Source organism: Microcaecilia unicolor, chromosome 2 (genome assembly GCF_901765095.1).
Source record: "Microcaecilia unicolor chromosome 2, aMicUni1.1, whole genome shotgun sequence".
NCBI lineage: Eukaryota > Metazoa > Chordata > Amphibia > Gymnophiona > Siphonopidae > Microcaecilia > Microcaecilia unicolor.
Window position 1 is genome coordinate 603927578 of NC_044032.1, and position 20601 is coordinate 603948178.

At 45.0% G+C, this 20601-nt stretch overlaps 1 protein-coding gene across 7 annotated transcripts in view; it reads right to left on the reverse strand.

Annotated features, from left to right (window-relative positions):
- RAPGEF2 (Rap guanine nucleotide exchange factor 2) overlaps positions 1-20601 on the reverse strand; it is a 638462-nt gene that overhangs the window by 44952 nt on the left and 572909 nt on the right. For 6 of the 7 annotated variants that reach the window (XM_030191592.1, XM_030191595.1, XM_030191596.1 and 3 more), the window contains 6 exons: positions 19608-19991; positions 18082-18293; positions 17840-17963; positions 16367-16390; positions 15008-15231; positions 12478-12663 (listed from right to left, as the gene is read on the reverse strand). In XM_030191592.1, the coding sequence (XP_030047452.1) occupies positions 12478-12663; positions 15008-15231; positions 16367-16390; positions 17840-17963; positions 18082-18293; positions 19608-19991 (1154 nt within the window). The remainder of the gene's footprint in view (positions 1-12477; positions 12664-15007; positions 15232-16366; positions 16391-17839; positions 17964-18081; positions 18294-19607; positions 19992-20601) is intronic. The other variant, XM_030191594.1, reaches the window with a different exon arrangement.

The following is a 20601-nucleotide window of genomic DNA, read 5'->3' on the forward strand; positions in this document are numbered from 1 at the left end:
TAGGCATGGCATTTTATTTAAAGCTATATGAACACACTTAAATGCCTTCTATAAACAAAAGGGGGTCAGATGAGTATGTACATACTATCATTTGTTAAGTAGGAACGCCTAAGTGTGCAATGATGGTTCCTCAGATTCTACAAATGTTCCCCTGGGGATGTAATGGTAAGAATGTTAGCACTGAACACATTTTCATTTCACTTAATTTGTTTTTGGATAAGAGACAAATTACTGAGGTTTTGTTGTATATAATTAAATTTTAACTGCCAGACTTTTGACCATTCTTTTAATTTTTGGATATCTCTTCTCAAGGTTTCTATCAGCTATCTTTCTAACTCTTCAGCAATGTCTCTCACAAATGTATTAAACAGAACTGGTCCCCGCACCGACCCCTGAGGCACTCCACTACTCATCTTTTTTTAACTCTGAGGGGATTACATTTACCACCAACCTCTCCTGCCTGTCAGTCAACCAGTTTCCAATCCAGTTCACCACTTTGGGTCCCAAGTTCAGTCCTCTCAGCTTATACATGAGTCTTCTGTGAGGGACCGTTATCAAAGGCTTTGCTGAAATCCAAGTAGACTACATCTAGTGCATGTCCTTTATCCAGTTCTTTGGTCACCCAGTCAAAATCAATCAATCAGATTCATTTAGCGGGATTTTCCTTTGGTAAAACCATGTTGCCTCGGATCCTGTAATCCGTTGGCTTCTAGAAAGCTAACTATAGCTTCCGTCAGCAGCGACGCCATTATTTTACCTACCACTGACGTGAGGCTTTCCGGCCTGTAGTTTCCCTCTGCTTTCCTATCTCTGCTCTTGGTCTCCAACTGCATTTCTTTGCACATGAGGTACTTCTCCCCTCACATGATTCATAAAATAATCACTTGGCATGGACACCTATTTTATAAGTGCTGCTTTTGGATTTTTCTCATTTACCAAGATATCCAATTTTCTTGCACAGAACTTTTTATTGGTTGGAACTGGAATGCCCCAAGGGGTCATAGCCTCTTTGTTCTCCATAATACTCTTAGGGGCCCTTTTACTAAAGTTTAGCGCATGCTAATTCTGTTAGTATGCACTAAATGCTAAGAAGTCCATAGGTATAAAATGGGCTTCTTAGGAATTAGCACATACTAACGGAATTAGCATGCACTAAGCTTTAGTAAAAAGGCCCTTTCGGGTCATGATCCCAGTGCTTTTTTAGTACAGCAATATTGTAATGTTCACAAAGTTTCCAATGGATGAGATACACTAACTTATTGTGCGTTTCTGTATAGAAACCTTCTGCCATCAGAACTTCGCAGCCAGCAAAGAGATGAGCAACCATTTCCAGCTCTTTCTTTCAGAATCTACAGATGTTTTTCTCAGTTTTTTTCTGTGCTTGCTGTGTGAACCATTTCATCCGTATTCTGCTGTACTAGGCTGCAATTATAAATCACTCATCCTTTGGCTTCAGTTCACCTCTCCATAACCATCCATGTGTCTAGATTTGATCAATGTAAGGTTCCTGGTGTAACACACTGTATTTCCCACTGTATTTATGCATTTACCATTTGTTATTCCTTATATGCTGTTTTGCAAATTTTGTTTCCTTCCCTGTGTCCACTAGTGGATTCTCACTCATGCCTTCTACTCAGAATGGTTGTGCAGGTTTAATGAAGGAGACAGGTTATGGATGTTTCTTTAAACACTTCAATACTTTTTGCAAATATGGATCAGGTAAAGCTGATGGATAGGCCCTCTAACGTACCAAGGGCGGATCCGCCCCGGGTGCAGGCAGCAAGGGGGTGCATGGAGCAGTCGCAAGGCTGTTGGCTCTGCCGGTTCCCTGCCCCCTCCCCTGACGTTACTTCCTGTTCCGGGGCAGGGGACTGGCAGAGCTGATAGCTACGTGACTGCTCTGTGCACCACAAGGTGGTGAGGCTGATGCGCTTCGTCGGAGGGGAAGATGGTTGATGCACTGAGAGGGGGGAGGAGGTTGATGCGCCTGGGGGAGGGAGTAGCGGTGACATGCCCCGTGTGACAGCCAACCTAGGTATGCCACTGGATAGACCTAAAAGCCTATGATAGAAGTTCTCTGTATATAATCTCTTTCTATGAGGGCCATTTCTCCTTTAGCTTCAGGAATATATAAGTCTTAGCATACACCGATTCTTATAAAATTACTTTGTGGGCATGGAGGTGTTTTCTTGTTAATACATCCAGTTTCTCAAGATCTTTAAGAGGCCAAGCTACAATTCAAAATTTGTAGACAAGTATGGGCAGCTGATTACTGACTTGTATTTTGACGTTAATGAACTTTTCAATATTTATTTTTGTTACATTTGTACCCAGCGCTTTCCCACTCATGGCAGGCTCAATGCGGCTTACATATTGTATACAGGTACTTATTTGTACCTGGGGCAATGGAGGGTTAAATAACTTGCCCAGAGTCACAAGGAGCTGCCTGTGCCTGAAGTGGGAATTGAACTCAGTTCCTCAGTTCCCTAGGACCAAAGTCCACCACCCTAACCACTCCTCCATATATGAATTATAGTCCATCATAATATTCTATACTGATCTCTTCTTGCAAAGATTTATGCTTAAACATTGCGCCTCCATTTCTAGATAGTTTTCTATACCATCAATTCAAGTTCCTTTATCTCACACTCACCAATCAGAGGGATGTTAAGTTTTGCTCAACTTTCCTCTATGGAAGATTGCCTTAGCACATTTATCCAAGCCAAATATCTTAATGCTATCTGAGAGGCATTTCACTACACAGAGTTGTTCTACTCATTATTAGTCACTACAATTAGAGAGCTTTAACACATCCAGTTGTAAACCGCTTTGGCATTATGCAATGAAATGTGGTATAGCAAATTCAAATGAACATCTGCAAACAGTAAGTGTGATGTAACCTCTGAATCATCATTAAGGTTGAGATTAAAACTGAAGCCAGAGTTAATAATACTCAGTAGGTTAAGTGCCAAACAAAATAAAAGTGGCGATAGCAAGTCTTCCTGAAATAGTCCTAGCTAGAACTTGATGTTAGCAATGACAATCTGTCCTACTTCGAATGGAGTGTTTGCCACATTTTCATGGTGAACGTGATGATGTACATGATCAATCCAGGGTTTATTTTGTACATTTCAATTTATTATCTGTGAATGTAGGATGATATCAAAGACTCTCTTATAGTCAATTCATGCTATACTAAGGTTTCTGATTTGCTTAGCATTGACCATGACTTAAGCAGCATTAATTGGTCAATATGATCCCCTCTTATTTTCCTTCTGCTCTATTATGTCTGTGTGGTTACTCTGCAATCATCAAATATGACCATATCTAGATCTCTCTTCTGTTTGTGGCATACCAGTTTATGAAAAGAATTTGTAATAGAAAGGCTTCATTTTAAGGTTTAGAAAAAAGAAACCACACAAACTAAGAAGAGGATACTGGAGAAAATCATTCTGAATGGGTATGTCAGCTGAATACATTTTCTTTCAATCTGGTATGTTTTTGAAGGCCTATTTGCCTATTTTGTATTCAGAAATGATGCCACACATCTGTCTTGAAAATAGAATTTAATGTATTAAAATTGGTTGCTTGAGCATCTGTTTTATATGTGATAGGCCTTTTAAAGCTCATAAAATGGTTCTATATAATTACACCAGGGGTTAAATAAGCATTGCCATACTGGGACAGACCAAAAGTCCATCAAGCTCAGTATCCAGATTCCAAAAGTGGCTAACCCAGGTCACAAGTACATGGCAAGATCCCAAAACAGTAAAACATATTTTATACTTCTTATCCTAAAAATAAACAGTAGATTTTCCCAAGTCCATCTTAATAATGACTTATGGGTTACACATATAAAAGCACATGTAGTTACAAGAAAATGTAAACTTTTATGCAAACTACATGTTAAGTGTCCTCTGGGGCACAGCATGGGCAAAGCACAGAAGAGTCCTGATTTACAATGCCCATGGCTTCAGTCTAGCTCTGATTTTAGATGGCTTGCCCCTGGTATTTTTTAAAAGACTCCTAGGTACTTTTGTAAAATAGGCCCCAAATTGTCTTTCTCCATAAAGCGAATGCTACATACCTGTAGAAGGTATTCTCCGAGGACAGCAGGCTGATTGTTCTCACTGATAGGGTGACGTCCACGGCAGCCCCTCCAATCGGAAACTTCACTAGCAAAGTCCTTTGCTAGTCCTCGCGCGCCCGCGCGCACCGCGCATGCGCGGCCGTCTTCCCGCCCGAAACCGGCTCGAGCCGGCCAGTCCAGTATGTAGCAAGACAATACACTTCAAGGGAAGACACAACTCCAAAGGGGAGGCGGGCGGGTTTGTGAGAACAATCAGCCTGCTGTCCTCGGAGAATACCTTCTACAGGTATGTAGCATTCGCTTTCTCCGAGGACAAGCAGGCTGCTTGTTCTCACTGATGGGGTATCCCTAGCCCCCAGGCTCACTCAAAACAACAACCATGGTCAATTGGGCCTCGCAACGGCGAGGACATAACTGAGATTGACCTAAAAAATTTACCAACTAACTGAGAGTGTAGCCTGGAACAGAACAAACAGGGCCCTCGGGGGGTGGAGTTGGATCCTAAAGCCCAAACAGGTTCTGAAGAACTGACTGCCCGAACCGACTGTCGCGTCGGGTATCCTGCTGCAGGCAGTAATGAGATGTGAATGTGTGGACAGATGACCACGTCGCAGCTTTGCAAATTTCTTCAATGGAGGCTGACTTCAAGTGGGCTACCGACGCAGCCATGGCTCTAATATTATGAGCCGTGACATGACCCTCAAGAGCCAGCCCCGCCTGGGCGTAAGTGAAGGAAATGCAATCTGCTAGCCAATTGGATATGGTGCGTTTCCCTACAGCCACTCCCCTCCTATTGGGATCAAAAGAAACAAACAATTGGGCGGACTGTCTGTGGGGCTGTGTCCGCTCCAGGTAGAAGGCCAATGCTCTCTTGCAGTCCAATGTGTGCAACTGACGTTCAGCAGGGCAGGAATGAGGACGGGGAAAGAATGTTGGCAAGACAATTGACTGGTTCAGATGGAACTCCGACACGACCTTTGGCAGAAACTTAGGGTGAGTGCGGAGGACTACTCTGTTGTGATGAAATTTGGTGTAAGGAGCCTGGGCTACCAGGGCCTGAAGCTCACTGACTCTACGAGCCGAAGTAACTGCCACCAAGAAAATGACCTTCCAGGTCAAGTACTTCGGATGGCAGGAATTCAGTGGCTCAAAAGGAGGTTTCATCAGCTGGGTGAGAACGACATTGAGATCCCATGACACTGTAGGAGGTTTGACAGGGGGCTTTGACAAAAGCAAACCTCTCATGAAGCGAACAACTAAAGGCTGTCCTGAGATCGGCTTACCTTCCACATGGTAATGGTATGCACTAAGGTGAACCCTTACGGAGTTGGTCTTAAGACCAGACTCAGACAAGTGCAGAAGGTATTCAAGCAGGGTCTGTGTAGGACAAGAGCGAGGATCTAGGGCCTTGCTGTCACACCAGACGGCAAACCTCCTCCAATGAAAGAAGTAACTTCTCTTAGTGGAGTCTTTCCTGGAAGCAAGCAAGATGCGGGAGACACCCTCTGACAGACCCAAAGAGGCAAAGTCTACGCCCTCAACATCCAGGCCGTGAGAGCCAGAGACTGGAGGTTGGGATGCAGAAGAGCCCCTTCGTCCTGCGTGATGAGGGTCGGAAAACACTCCAATCTCCACGGTTCTTTGGAGGATAACTCCAGAAGAAGAGGAAACCAGATCTGACGCGGCCAAAAAGGAGCAATCAGAATCATGGTGCCTCGGTCTTGCTTGAGTTTCAACAAAGTCTTCCCCACCAGAGGGATGGGAGGATAAGCATACAGCAGGCCCTCCCCCCAATCCAGGAGGAATGCATCCGAGGCCAGTCTGCCGTGGGCCTGAAGTCTGGAACAGAACTGAGGGACTTTGTGGTTCACTCGAGATGCGAAGAGATCCACCAAGGGGGTGCCCCACGCTTGGAAGATCTGGCGCACCACTCGGGAGTTGAGCGACCACTCGTGAGGTTGCATAATCCTGCTCAACCTGTCGGCCAGACTGTTGTTTACGCCTGCCAGATATGTGGCTTGGAGCACCATGCCGTGACGGCGAGCCCAGAGCCACATGCTGACGGCTTCCTGACATAGGGGGCGAGATCCGGTGCCCCCCTGCTTGTTGACATAATACATGGCAACCTGGTTGTCTGTCTGAATTTGGATAATTTGTGGGACAGCCGATCTCTGAAAGCCTTCAGAGCGTTCCAGATCGCTCGTAACTCCAGGAGATTGATCTGCAGATCGCGTTCCTGGAGGGACCAGCTTCCTTGGGTGTGAAGCCCATCGACATGAGCTCCCCATCCCAGGAGGGACGCATCCGTAGTCAGCACTTTCCGTGGCTGAGGAATTTGGAAGGGACGTCCCAGAGTCAAATTGGAGCAAATGGTCCACCAATACAGGGATTCGAGAAAACTCGTGGACAGGTGGATCACGTCCTCCAGACCCCCAGCGGCCTGATACCACTGGGAGGCTAGGGTCCATTGAGCAGATCTCATGTGAAGGCGGGCCATGGGAGTCACGTGGACTGTGGAGGCCATGTGGCCCAGCAATCTCAACATCTGCCGAGCTGTGATCTGCTGGGACGCTCGCACCCGCGAGACGAGGGACAACAAGTTGTTGGCTCTCGTCTCTGGGAGATAGGCGCGAGCCGTCCGAGAATCCAGCAGAGCTCCTATGAATTCGAGTCTCTGCACTGGAAGAAGGTGGGACTTTGGATAATTTATCACAAACCCCAGTAGCTCCAGTAGGCGAATAGTCATCTGCATGGACTGCAGGGCTCCTGCCTCGGATGTGTTCTTCACCAGCCAATCGTCGAGATATGGGAACACATGCACCCCCAGCCTGCGAAGTGCCGCTGCTACCACAGCCAGGCACTTTGTGAACACCCTGGGCGCAGAGGCGAGCCCAAAGGGTAGCACACAGTACTGGAAGTGGCGTGTGCCCAACTGAAATCGCAGATACTGTCTGTGAGCTGGCAGTATCGGGACGTGTGTGTAGGCATCCTTTAAGTCCAGAGAGCATAGCCAATCGTTTTGCTGAATCATGGGGAGAAGGGTGCCCAGGGAAAGCATCCTGAACTTTTCTTTTTCGAGATACCTGTTCAGGGCCCTTAGGTCTAGGATGGGACGCATCCCCCGTTTTCTTTTCCACAAGGAAGTACCTGGAATAGAATCCCAGCCCTTCTTGCCCGGATGGCACGGGCTCGACCGCATTGGCGCTGAGAAGGGTGGAGAGTTCCTCTGCAAGTACCTTCTTGTGCTGGAAGCTGTAAGACTGAGCTCCCGGTGGACAATTTGGAGGTGTTGAGGTCAAATTGAGGGTGTACCCCTGCCGGACTATTTGCAGAACCCACTGATCGGAGGTTATGAGAGGCCACCTTTGGTGAAAAGCTTTCAACCTCCCTCCGACTGGCAGGTCGCCCGGCACGGACACTTGGATGTCGGCTATGCTCTGCTGGAGCCAGTCAAAAGCTCGCCCCTTGCTTTTGCTGGGGAGCCGCGGGGCCTTGCTGAGTCGCACGCTGCTGACGAGAGCGAGCGCGCTGGGGCTTAGCCTGGGCCGCAGGCTGTCGGGAAGGAGGATTGTACCTACGCTTGCCAGAAGAGTAGGGAACAGTCTTCCTTCCCCCGAAAAATCGTCTACCTGTAGAGGTAGAAGCTGAAGGCTGCCGGCGGGCGAATTTGTCGAATGCGGTGTCCCGCTGGTGGAGAGACTCTACCACCTGTTCGACTTTTTCACCAAAAATATTGTCCGCACGGCAAGGCGAGTCCGCAATCCGCTGCTGGATTCTATTCTCCAGGTCGGCGGCACGCAGCCATGAGAGCCTGCGCATCACCACACCTTGAGCAGCGGCCCTGGACGCAACATCAAAAGTGTCAAACTCCTCTGGCCAGGAATTTTCTGCACGCCTTCAGCTGCCTGACCACCTCCTGAAAAGGCTTGGCTTGCTCAGGGGGAAGAGCATCAACCAAGCCCGCCAACTGCCGCACATTGTTCCGCATGTGGATGCTCGTGTAGAGCTGGTAAGACTGGATCTTGGACACGAGCATAGAGGAATGGTAGGCCTTCCTCCCAAAGGAGTCTAAGGTTCTAGCGTCCTTGCCCGGGGGCGCCGAAGCATGTTCCCTAGAACTCTTAGCCTTCTTTAGGGCCAAATCCACAACTCCAGAGTCATGAGGCAACTGAGTGCGCATCAGCTCTGGGTCCCCATGGATCCGGTACTGGGACTCGATCTTCTTGGGAATGTGGGGATTAGTTAATGGCTTGGTCCAGTTCGCAAGCAATGTCTTTTTCAGGACATGGTGCAAGGGAACAGTGGACGCTTCCTTAGGTGGAGAAGGATAGTCCAGGAGCTCAAACATTTCAGCCCTGGGCTCGTCCTCCACAACCACCGGGAAGGGGATGGCCGTAGACATCTCCCGGACAAAGGAGGCAAAAGACAGACTCTCGGGAGGAGAAAGCTGTCTCTCAGGAGAGGGAGTGGGATCAGACGGAAGACCCTCAGACTCCTCGTCAGAGAAATATCTGGGATCTTCCTCTTCCTCCCACGAGGCCTCACCCTCGGTGTCAGACACAAGTTCACGGACCTGTGTCTGCAACCTCGCCCTGCTCGACTCCGTGGAACCACGTCCACGATGGGGGCGTCGAGAGGTAGACTCCCTGGCCCGCATCGGCGAAGCTCCCTCCGCCGACGTAGTCGGGGAGCCCTCCTGGGAGGTGGCCGCGGTCGGCACCGCACGCGGTACCGACGTCGGGGACCTCAACCTGGGCGATGGGCCAGCCGGCGCCACGCTCGACGGTACCGGAGGCGCAAGCACCGCCGGTACCGAAGGGGTAGGGCGCAACAGCTCTCCCAGAATCTCTGGGAGAATGGCCCGGAGGCTCTCGTTCATCAGAGTGGCTGCAGAAAAAGGCTGAGAGGTCGATGCAGGCGTCGACGTCAGAACCTGTTCCGGGCGAGGAGGCTGTTCCGGGCTGTCCAGAGTGGAGCGCATCGACACCTCTTGAACAGAGGGTGAGCGGTCCTCTCGGTGCCGATGCCTGCTGGGTGCCGAATCCCTCGGCGACCCAGAGCTCTCGGTGCCGACACGGGGAGGAGACCGGTGTCGATGCTTCTTCGATTTCTTCCGAAGCATGTCGCCGGAGCTCCCCGGCACCGACAAGGAGGACGTAGAATCCATCCGTCGCTTCCTCGGGGCCGAGGCCGAAGGAGGTCGGTCTCGGGGGGGCTGTACCGCAGGAGCCCTCAGGGTAGGAGGAGACCCACCCGAAGGCTCACCGCCACCAGCAGGGGAATGGACAGCCCTCACCTGCACTCCTGACGATGCACCACCGTCCGACGACATCAGCAGACGAGGTCCCGGTACCACCGACGTCGATGCAGCTATCCGATGTCTCGGCGCCGATGCAGAGGCCCGATGCCTCGATGCACTCGATGCAGGGGCGGCCGAGGAAGATGGTCTGGACGCTGACGACGTCGATGCACTCGAAGATCCCGGTGCCGATGCCGACGAAGAGCCCGAGAACAACACGTTCCACTGGGCTAGTCTCGCTACCTGAGTCCGCCTCTGAAGCAGGGAAAACAGACTGCAGTTCTGAGGGCGGTGCTCGGCCCCCAGACACTGAAGACACGACGAGTGTCGATCAGTGAGCGAGATAACCCGGGCGCACTGGGTGCACTTCTTGAAGCCGCTGGAAGGCTTCGATGTCATGGGCGGAAAAATCACGCCGGCTAAATCAAAATCCGAAATGACGGAAAAAGAGCACCAAAACTTTAGAGGGAGAAAATCTCGACCGAGGCCGAAAAGAGGCCTACCCCGACGACGAAAGGAAACTTACCGGGGCAAAAAGCTGGAAGTACGGGGAGGATTGACACGAAACCCGGTGGAAGGTTTCCGGAGCACTTCCCGACTTAAGCAAAAGCTTTTCCGAAGAAAAAAACACGCTCAAAACAATTTGGACGCGCGAGGTCGACTTTCCGGGGCTCGACACGGCGAAAATACGACCGTACCGAGTGCGGACAAAAGAAGACTGGCCGGCTCGAGCCGGTTTCGGGCGGGAAGACGGCCGCGCATGCGCGGTGCGCGCGAGGACTAGCAAAGGACTTTGCTAGTGAAGTTTCCGATTGGAGGGGCTGCCGTGGACGTCACCCTATCAGTGAGAACAAGCAGCCTGCTTGTCCTCGGAGAAATAACGGTTATATAATTACCGCTTACTGCGAGCTTTGAACCTGTTGGTGCAATTTTATAACAGGGAGCTGATGCGTCTTTATAAGATAACCTCTCTGAATGCTCTCACACAAAGTTACACATGCTTCAAGGCAGGTATAAATTTGTACCGGTATGAATCAGCACCTAAATACACACAAGTGCCAGTCCTGCCCCTACTCCAACCCCATGAACGTCTATCCATATTAATCACATATGAAAAAAGCACAATATTTCCAAGCACTTATCTTATGTCTGCATACCCCTGGACAATTTTAAAGGTGCCTCCTTGAGCAAACAGAATGCTGTTCTACATGCCGAAGCGGCTTGTAAACTTTACTCTCTTATGGGATGAAAGGTTAGGTGATATTTTAAAACTCATGCTGGATATTTCCGCTGTCTGTTGCATAAGAATGCATTCAACATTTGGAACTTTCTTCAAGAATAAGATGCTTTGATTCGACTGGTAACCCAAGGCATATGAAAGGGTTTATCTGGGTGAGAGTGTTAAAATCATTTCTTTGTGGTGCATATCGGCACCTTCCCACTATCATATACTGTAACCTGAATATTTTAACAAGGGGTAATTGTATAAAACGACACCTATGTTAAGTCCAAAAGGATGTCTATGTTACTTTATAGAATCAACATATAGGCACCTTTATGTCTTCTTAAAATTGGCTCCCAGATTTAGATCCAACAGCGCACAAATGCTGGTGCCTAAATTTGCACCTGCATATACTTACCCCGAGATTCCATATATCGTGCAGAGATTTCCGTGTGGAAATCGAAGTGTATTCTATAAAACTGAATGTAACTTAATTGGTTAACTAGCTAATCAGTGCTGTCAACTGGATATTAACCAGCAATTATCAGTACTAATTGGCATTAAGATCTAAGTGCACAACTTGCTAAGTATATTCTGTAACGAGGTGTGCTTAAATTGTAAGTTGAATAGTTGGAAAGGGGGCGTGGCCATGGGCTGGGCGTGGATGTTTCTAAAATCTGTGTGCATTATTATAGAATACACCTGGTCTGCGCCTAAGTTAGGAGTCTGGATTTACGCCAAATGAAACATGGCCTAAATGGATGCAACCAAATTTGGTCATGTGGAGATGTGCTCAGTGTATTCTATATACCGTGTGGAAAATTTAAGAGTACTTTAGAGAATATTCTTAGGCGTTTTTTTCCCCTGCAGATTTTTCAACTGCCATATATAGAATCTAGCCCTTTATGCAAGTATACCTTATTTTATAAAATACATGGGTACATTGCAACTATACCTCTGTTTTGCCAAAACTAAGCCACTAGGAATGCCTATGCACAGATCGCATTAAAGTAGGTGCACATTTTCTGTGGACACATTTTTTATGTGCAGGTGCAGCCACACAATTTTATAAAATAACTTTTCTGTTTGTAAAACAGGCTCGACATGCAGAACAAGCTTTATAAAATCGCTGCCAAATGTATGAGTTGGTATTTTTTTTTTTTGTGCTAAATCCTAGTTGTTGACTGACCACTGCTTAAGCTTCCTTTACTACTAGTCATGTTCACCGTTTTGTGGCTCACCTGCAAAAAGAGGCAAACCTTTCCTATCAAGGTTCCAGGTAGGGTAAGTGCTTTCCATGGTAGTGATGGAGTACTGAAGTAAGAACCTGGAACTTGGCAGCCACCAACCTAAATCTGTGGAAGCCAAGTTATTAGACAGTTTGGACCATCATGGGTTTCTGTTCTGTTCTTTCACAAATACAGTCTGTATTGTTTAAGTTACCTGAAGCTGAGAAAAGGTATATTTGAATATATAATTTTTTTTTCAACTGTTAAAACAAGTCACACTTCTATGAAAGCTGGCATTAAACTGCCTGTGGTAAAAAGATACACTAAAATTTACTCTCATCATCTACAAGAAAATGTACCTGAGCTTTTCAAAAATGTGGGTATTTTTACCCACAGTTACAAGTTGAGGGTTTCTGGGAGCGTAAAGACAGCTGACCAAACCTGGAGATTTGCAAATCACCATGGGTAATTTCATCCACAGACTTTGTCCCTGCTGAACAACAGGTGTAAAGTTTGTGGCTACTGTCATAATTATTGCACAGATGGCTCCTGCAGGGTATTGCCTTTTCAACGAGATTTCAGCCCCACAGAATTTCAAAACTGCCCAGAGAACAAAAAAATCCATTTGTTGACCTACCAAATGGGGGGAGATCCTTGACTGGCACTTTTTTCCGAGACGGATAGAGAGAGACGGCAGGGACTTGCAGTGCTTGGTTGACTTTCGGTTGCTGCTGCTGCTGGGCTTTTTGTTGAGTTCCTGCTCTTGGAGTCCCTGGAGAGGTCTCAGATTTCCCACACTTTTTGTCTCCTGGGTTTTTAGGTACTGTGTATCATGATGAAGAAAGTAAGAGTTCAAGGACCTGTGAAAACTAATCCAAATACAGCACAAAACCCCCCACTCTCTCAGCTTGCCAATCTTTCCCACTACTGCATGTCCTGAGATACCTTAGTACATGATGTACCCATATATGTCAACGGCATTTTCCAGTATGGAAGTGGCATGTCAACGAATGGATAAGGGATGTGCTTAATCACTCAAATTCAGAAATAATAGGTTATATTTTAAATATTGTCTCTGTCATGCTACCCATTTATCAGTTCACTTTCTATGGATACTAGCTGCCCATGTATGTTGGCAGTCATTTTCAGCAGCACTTAGCTGAAAATAACTGTGCCTATGTGGAGACTACCTGTTTATACCTTCAAAGAAAACCCTCCTAGAAATTAAAGCAAAATTCTTCAAAGTAGCCTTCCATTTGCAAGGCTCTCATATCTATAATCTAGACAGATCTTTGAGAAGTGACTAATCATAACTGTGCCACTTCATGTGCTTCTCTTCGCTGGGCACTACGGACCAAATATGGTAAGCACCTATTTCAACAAGACAAAGAGAAATTACAGAATACTAGACACTCCAAGGGTAATTTTATAAGGGTGTGCCTAGTTTAAGAATGCAGTCACCAACTTAGGGGCTATTTTATAAAGTCAAATAGGTATCAACATAGGCACTCATAGGCTTTCATAAAATACTACCAACAAGATCAGAAATTGTGCCTACACTGCATATGCGGACACTTGCGTCTACTTGAGAGCACATGCAAACATCTGTGCCTCTCACTATACATGCTTGCTGTAAAATACATGGCATCGTGTCAATGCGAGTACTTTTACACTGGTTGCAATTTTACAACAAGCTACATATGTGACCATCTCTGTCTCTGGGAAAAGGTGATTAAAGTAGAAAATCCAAAATGTTGAGAAGGGCTGATTTTTCATGTCATAGGCAGTCTGAAAGTTACGTGCTTCAACTTCTGTAACTTTTTTATTTTTTTTCCACATAAAAGGATGGGGTTTCAACTGTTGTATTGTTTGCTTGAACAGAACTCATTAAAACCTCACTTTTTTTTTCTCTGGAGACTTTAGTCACTTTTTCCCAGAGATGGACACATATGTGCAACAGAGATAATTGGGAAGTGGGGGGGGGGGGGGGGGGGGGGGAGAAGAGCAAGAAAACAACAAAGCATTCCAATCTTGATTTTTTTTGGGGGGGGGAGGGGAGGAGCTGTAACAGTTCCTCCCCCCCCCCCCCCCCCCAATCTACTACTACTAATTTCTAGATCTAGCAACTTCATTTTGCTCCTTGTTTAAGCTTCCAGCAAACCAGGCCTGCTTGCCTGGGGATTTTCCCCCTTCTTTACATGATTTCCCAATTTACTTTAATCCAGTCATTGCATCGACAGTCCTAGGCTTGGCCCATGCACTAGGGCTCCTTCCAGAATCTTGCAGTCATGGGCCCTAAAATATAGCCGTAGGGTGTCCTCACTGCATGACTGTAGCTCACTCACTCCCTTCCTGCTCAACCCCAGGAGCTGCTTCCAAAATACCCCCACAGCCTCAGCAGGCCTGAGAAGTGGAATACCTGAACTAGTAAAAACCATTTCCACAAAACTGCCCAGGAGCCACTGGATAGGCCCTTATAACTGATGTTATAGGCTAAAGATGCATAACACCGTTTATCCACTCCATATGTCAATGGTAATATACAGCTCAAACACATTTTATGCTGCTCTTTTGTTTTAAGTGACAAACAGTTTTGTTAAGTTGCCCGTTTGTGCACAGGTTTGCTTTTGATGATGCTGGCTTGCCAATAAAGAAGGACAAAAGTAAAGAATGTTTGTTAACATTAGCTCCAAGGCAATGTTTTACATGAGTTATAAGACAGTACAATAAAGATATATGAAGTCAGGCTCTTTTTAGAAATGTGTAATTTTAATATTACTGAGTCAGTCTTTTAAAAGGTTTTTCACTAATCTAATACACTTCAGTGAAAAACTAGGGGCAATATATTTCCTCTAAAATGCCTCCTTTCAACTTTCAAACATGCGGCCTCTTGAAGAGCAGAATCTATAAAGGGTGTGGTATGAAGGATTCTCATTAGGGAAAAACGATTATTAATTGCGTGGTGCCCCCTTCCCCTAGGCACAGAGTTGTGTGCTTCAATTCCTAATACTGTTCAAATCCACTAAAAAGGGAACATGAGACTCACAGTCTCTCTCATACTGAAGACTCAGGGCAAAATACTGCTGCCATATTTTCAGCACAGAATCCTCTTACTCCTGTAAAATATGCCAGCTCTCACAGATTTAATTTAAAAACTGTCGGCTTACGTGTATTGGTTGCGGGTTCACACTGTAGTGAAAGAGTCTGCAGGTTCTCCTCATCCATTTCTAGATCCAAATTCGACAAGTACTGCTTTACTTTCCGTGCCATCTGGGCATCTTCGTACAATTTCTTGGCATTAAGGAAGGAGCTGCGACGCACCCGCTTTTTGTGGCCCCCCGTCTGTGCGACATCTAGCACTGCTGCGTTCGTGTTGCCCTGGCTGAGAGACCTGGATGCAAGAAGAGAGAAAGCAGCAAGAAAAGTGGTTCATACCGCTAAGGAATCTGGCTAATTTGCTTCCAACATGCAAGGGGACAACATGGACGTCAAACTGTTTTCAGAAGCTCATCATGCCTCATTCCAGTAAGTCAAACAGCTATAACAGATACAGGGATGATGATCAAAAGAACATTTTCTACCTGGTTAAAGGGGGGAGGTACCTATGAAGCATATACAATTTCCTCTCTATCAGGTAAACCCCATGTCACATATCAAGATAAGCATTTGAGCCAAATTTCACTACTTGGCTAACAAGTTTGGAATAATAAGGAAATCACGTAGCAAAGAAATGTTCTAACACTACAACAGTGGCTTTGCTCCATGTATACTACACACTTCTCAGATAAGATCATGGTTGTTTACATTTTGTTACTTGAGAAAACTGAAAAGCTCAGTTAGTACTATAATTGTTTGGTTTTTTTTTTCTGCAGAAACAATGCCCCTGACTGAATAACTCCTCCCCCCTCTCCCCAATGAGAAACAAGTTATTATATCCAACGATGAAAATAATGTTCTGTTTCTTATGATAGTCAATTAGTTAATGAAGAAAACAACCATCATGCAAACTTTAAAAAATGCATGTCTATGGTGAATGATATGTTATGAATGAGGACGGACATGGTTCTATCAGGTATCACTAGTAAGTTAGCTTGAGTTGAAAAAAGAAATTGTATCTATATTAGTTTCGGAAATCTATCCATTGTTTTGTGGCAGTCAAGATTGACTTTTTTGGTATTTTAATCTCTTTCAGCTCTTTTCCCATATTTACATCTTCTGTTCTAATACAGGCAACAATGCTGCCTGTATCATGTCCTATTCTCTTGCCTCCTCCCCCCCCCCCCCCCCAACTCTTTGCCCCATTAAGTCTGCCAGGACTAGCTGGCTCCCGTGATGACCTCAGAAGCATACAAGACTGCTGAATTAAACTTTGTTAAGTTAGTACGTCAGCTACCAACTTCTGGCATGGCAAGAGGGTTATGAAAGAAGGTAAGTCAAAAGCATCAGAAAATTAAGGCAGCAGATAGGGAAACAATGCAAATGGGCAGAATGGCATGTTCATGGGTGCGACATCACCGGCCACTTACCCCAAACTCCTCCACTTCTTCTTCCTGTAAGTGAGAGCCATGAAGAGTGAAGCATGGGTATAGAAAGACAGAGAAAGATAACAAGCTCAGAAAGAAAGGACCAGGACCTCAAGACAAGCAGTACTGGAAGCCCACCAACATTTTAAAACAGCTGAAGCACACAGTCTGCACAGGTAAGCAATTACGGAAACCACCGCCAATCATAATGCTCATGTATTTTTCCAAAGCACATGCTTGAAGCTCAAGTACTTTCATACAATATGAAGATGTTACTGATTTTCGACAATATAGCTACCTATTGAGGGAAACAGTTTTGTTAGAAACATAGACTGTCACTGTTGCTAGGAGTGTGAGATGGGAGTAATAGAAGGTATATTCATTTTAAACAGCACTCAGACACTAAGGTTTGTCATAGCACTAAAGATCTTATACTTTACAGACACGACATTAAGGGGTCCCTTTATCAAACGGCAGTAAAAGGTGGCCTGTGGTGGCATCGGCACGCAGAATTGCCACTTGCTGAGTTCACCTTTTACTGCTGTGGGTAAAAGGTAATTTTAAAGGGCCAGTAAACGGACATATGCTAACGAAAAACATGGGTACATGGCCATTTGCTGGCCATTTTACTGCCTCCTATTTAGGGGGTGGTGAGGGCTCCAATGCTAACCTGGCGGTAACCAGGCAGTGTACGGCACTGCCCGATTACTGCTGGACATGCTCCTGGTGCTAAAAAAAAAAAATTCCTAGTACTGGAAACAGTTTGAGCTGGAAGCCAGAACTATTGCCGGGTTCCTGAACGAGCTTGGTAGTAGGACCAATTTCCCATGTTCAAACCCGGCAGTAGCCCTACTCTGGGTAGTAAAAAGGCACCTAATATTTTTAACTGTGGTACTTAAACAGGAAAACTCAGTACAACTAGCAAAGGTAGCAAGATGTGCATTTTTCACTTGGATTTTTTTTTTCAAAAATGGACCAAAAAGATAAAGGAATAGAGCACAAAAACATCTTGCAAATAGCCAATTTCGAAGAAAAAAGATAGACATTTTTCTGTTTTGAAAATGGATATCTTCCCCACTTGAAGTTTGGATGTTTTTAGCAAAATACCCGAAGTTGGACTTTAGACGTCTTATCAAAAATGCCCCTCCACGTAACTTTGTCAGTCTATGTGCTTTGAAAATGAACACCTTAGTCAAATAATCTATAGCCATAAGTTACGTGTATAAGTGGAAGTCTCACACATGTGCCATCCATGTAGATACCACTCTTGCATTTAAATTCTAATTCACTATAGAAAACCACTTAAGCTGGCATTTTCGTAGGTTAAGTGTACACTTATGCATGTAGATGCTAGTGTTCTATACATTTATGTGTGCAAGGGGAATGGAAATGTGGGCACTCAGTTACAGAACTGCCTTTATATTCCAGCAGTCTCTCATTCTCTTCAAATGGAGCATAAGAAAATATAAGGCCTACCTTGTTCTGAACATTAATGCAGGGTCCATATTAACGGAAGCCATTCGACCAACATGGCGAATTTCTTTAGCAATCATCCTCAACTTCTCAAAATTTACTAATCCCTCTACCTTTGAGTCGTTACCTAAAAGGGAATGGGGAAGAAAGAAAACAGTAGCAGTATCCTATAACAAAGAGCAGATCACTTTTTGGATCAGCTAAAATACAAAGAGACACAATCAAAGTGTGCCATATTTGCTTACCTTCATGGAGAAAGGTGAGATCTTTCTTAATGACAGGAAACAGAGGAATAATAGGAGGCTGAAGATTTTGGCTATTCAGGACATTACGATATTTTGCCATGTTCCTAGATGGATCAAAGAGGTCTTGGAGATCTTGAAACAGCTTTTCATATTTGCTAGGAAGTTTTTCCCACGTAGAACGAAGCCTTGCCACTGGAGCCAAGTTCAGACCGCTAGAAAGCAGTTTGGAAGAGTAATATTTTAAACATTGATACTACGATACACTGTAAAGATTCTCCTTCACCTACTTCATACTAGCTAGAATAGAGAAGATAGGTAATACCGAACTACTTAAAGATAAAACAGTTATAAGAGATCCTGACGGTCTTGGTGCTCTGTAATTTTGCACCATCTTTCTGATACAACAGGAGAACAATACATCCTCAGGCCGAGATTTACCAGTCTTTCCCTCAAGAAATGGATTACACAAAATATTAACCACTGGCTCCCCTCTGAACTCCATTGATGGATGCTAGCCTATTTAGAATTCACGTCTAATGACATAGATGGAACACAAAGAGGAGCTCTCTTTAGAATAGGAAAAAAGCAAGCAACTTCAAGATTTAGGGTTAACAAGGAGCTAGACTTGGACATCTCGTCAAGTTCAGCCTAGAGTCTTTCTTACAAGATGACGACATTGAGCATGTCTTGCAGCCTTGCATGTTGCAGTCTGCTCAAAGAGAGCAAATGCAGAAGACTTCATGACTCTTGTACAGGATATTTTATGTCTGAATAAGGAGCAGAAAAATAAAGCTGCTGGTCACTCGTGATGCCATTTCATCTGCAACATTTACAGATGAACAAAATAAGTGTTAAGGACAAAAAAGAAACCAAGAAAAACAAATCATAGCTGGTGGACATATCTCAATGCAATGAACATAATGAATAACTGTACATCAATCAACATGAATCATCCTTACCAAAAAGGAAAATAAGCTTTATATGACAAGACACAAGTAGAGAAAATTAAGAAAATCTAGAAAGAAAAACAATTTTAATAGTGCATAAGGACTTCTCAGTCAAGAAGGAACAGCAGATGGATGCTACAAACATTCTAATGCCACCTAGAAGTGCTAGAAGTTTGGGAACACTCTAAAGCTTGGGAGAAACCTCTTCCAACCATGCATATGGCAAATTATTATTATTTATTGCACTTGTATCCCACATTTTCCCACCTAGTTGCAGGCTCAATGTGGCTTACAAAGATCTGTTATGGCATTGCCATTCCAGGGTAGAGATACAATTGGTGTTACAAAGAGACCGAGGGGGACAAAAAAGAGCTAGGCAAACAGTGTAGAAGGAAGACGTTCAGAAAAGGGAAGAGTGGTGAAGTGTTATGATTAAGTTATGATCACATGAACTATTGGTATGACATTACTGGACATTTTCAGCATTGCACAATATTCTAGTTTCCTTTTGGCTACCCTCAGCAGCCTATCTCTAAATTAAGTTTTGTTGCATAGGAATTTTTCTTTTCCATTTTCTACCTGATAATTGCAAACATGGAGTTGAAGTTCTTGCATTCTCTGCAGTGCAGTGCTATCTTGATGAAATGTTTGATGATTTTCATCCTCTTCAGCTGGTTGGTCTCTCTTAGAATCTCTGATGCCACCCAAAAGGTCTCCTGGTTAATAGCATCTTCAAACTTTTTTAGGTTTATACAGCTGGTCTGTGATTTCAATTTGAACAGGTCATCGATGTATTCTGTAGGCTCAATGTTGCGGAAGAGCTCAAAGTTTCTCATGGAGAGCTGTGTAGCTACTTCAACAGTACTGAGCTGCAGGAGAGTAATCTGGCTTTCTCTCAGAAGCTCTTGGGCATCTTCATCAGAACACAACGTTTCTGTCTCCATATTATTTTTCAGATAATACCTGGAATAAGCAAATACCCACATAACATAGATAAGCCAGCTGCAGTACCAAAAAAGTCTTTTAAGCAATGTCATTTAAACATGATTAGGGACTCAGGGGTCCTTTTACTAAGCTGGTGTTAGTGTATCCTTGTGCAGGTTTTTCCTGTGCACTAAGGCCATTTTGAACCACAGCAGTAAAACAGCCGATTTTCCATTTGTTGTATTAATGGCCATGCACTAATTTTGCCATTAGTGCATGGCCATAAAAAAAAAATTTAATTAATGAGCACTTACCAGTACCTATTATGTATGCATTAAGGGTTTTTGCTGGAACGAAAACTCCCCACCCCTCCTGACATGCCCCCTCCAAAAGTAAATTACAAAAACTTATTAGTGTCTGAATTAGCCTGTGCAATTTGGCAGCTACCACAGGATGCACGAGTGCATCCCTGGTACACTATTTTAAGGTGTGCATTAGCGCCTAATGTAGCTTAGTTAAAGGGCCCTTAGAAAGCTAAGCAAGATAGGTGCCATTTTAACATCAATGTTGCCACTGAAAAGAAAAAGGTAGCAGGCTGAAGACTGTATCAGCCTTTGCCATAATACTTTATGTAGCCTCCTCCAGCACT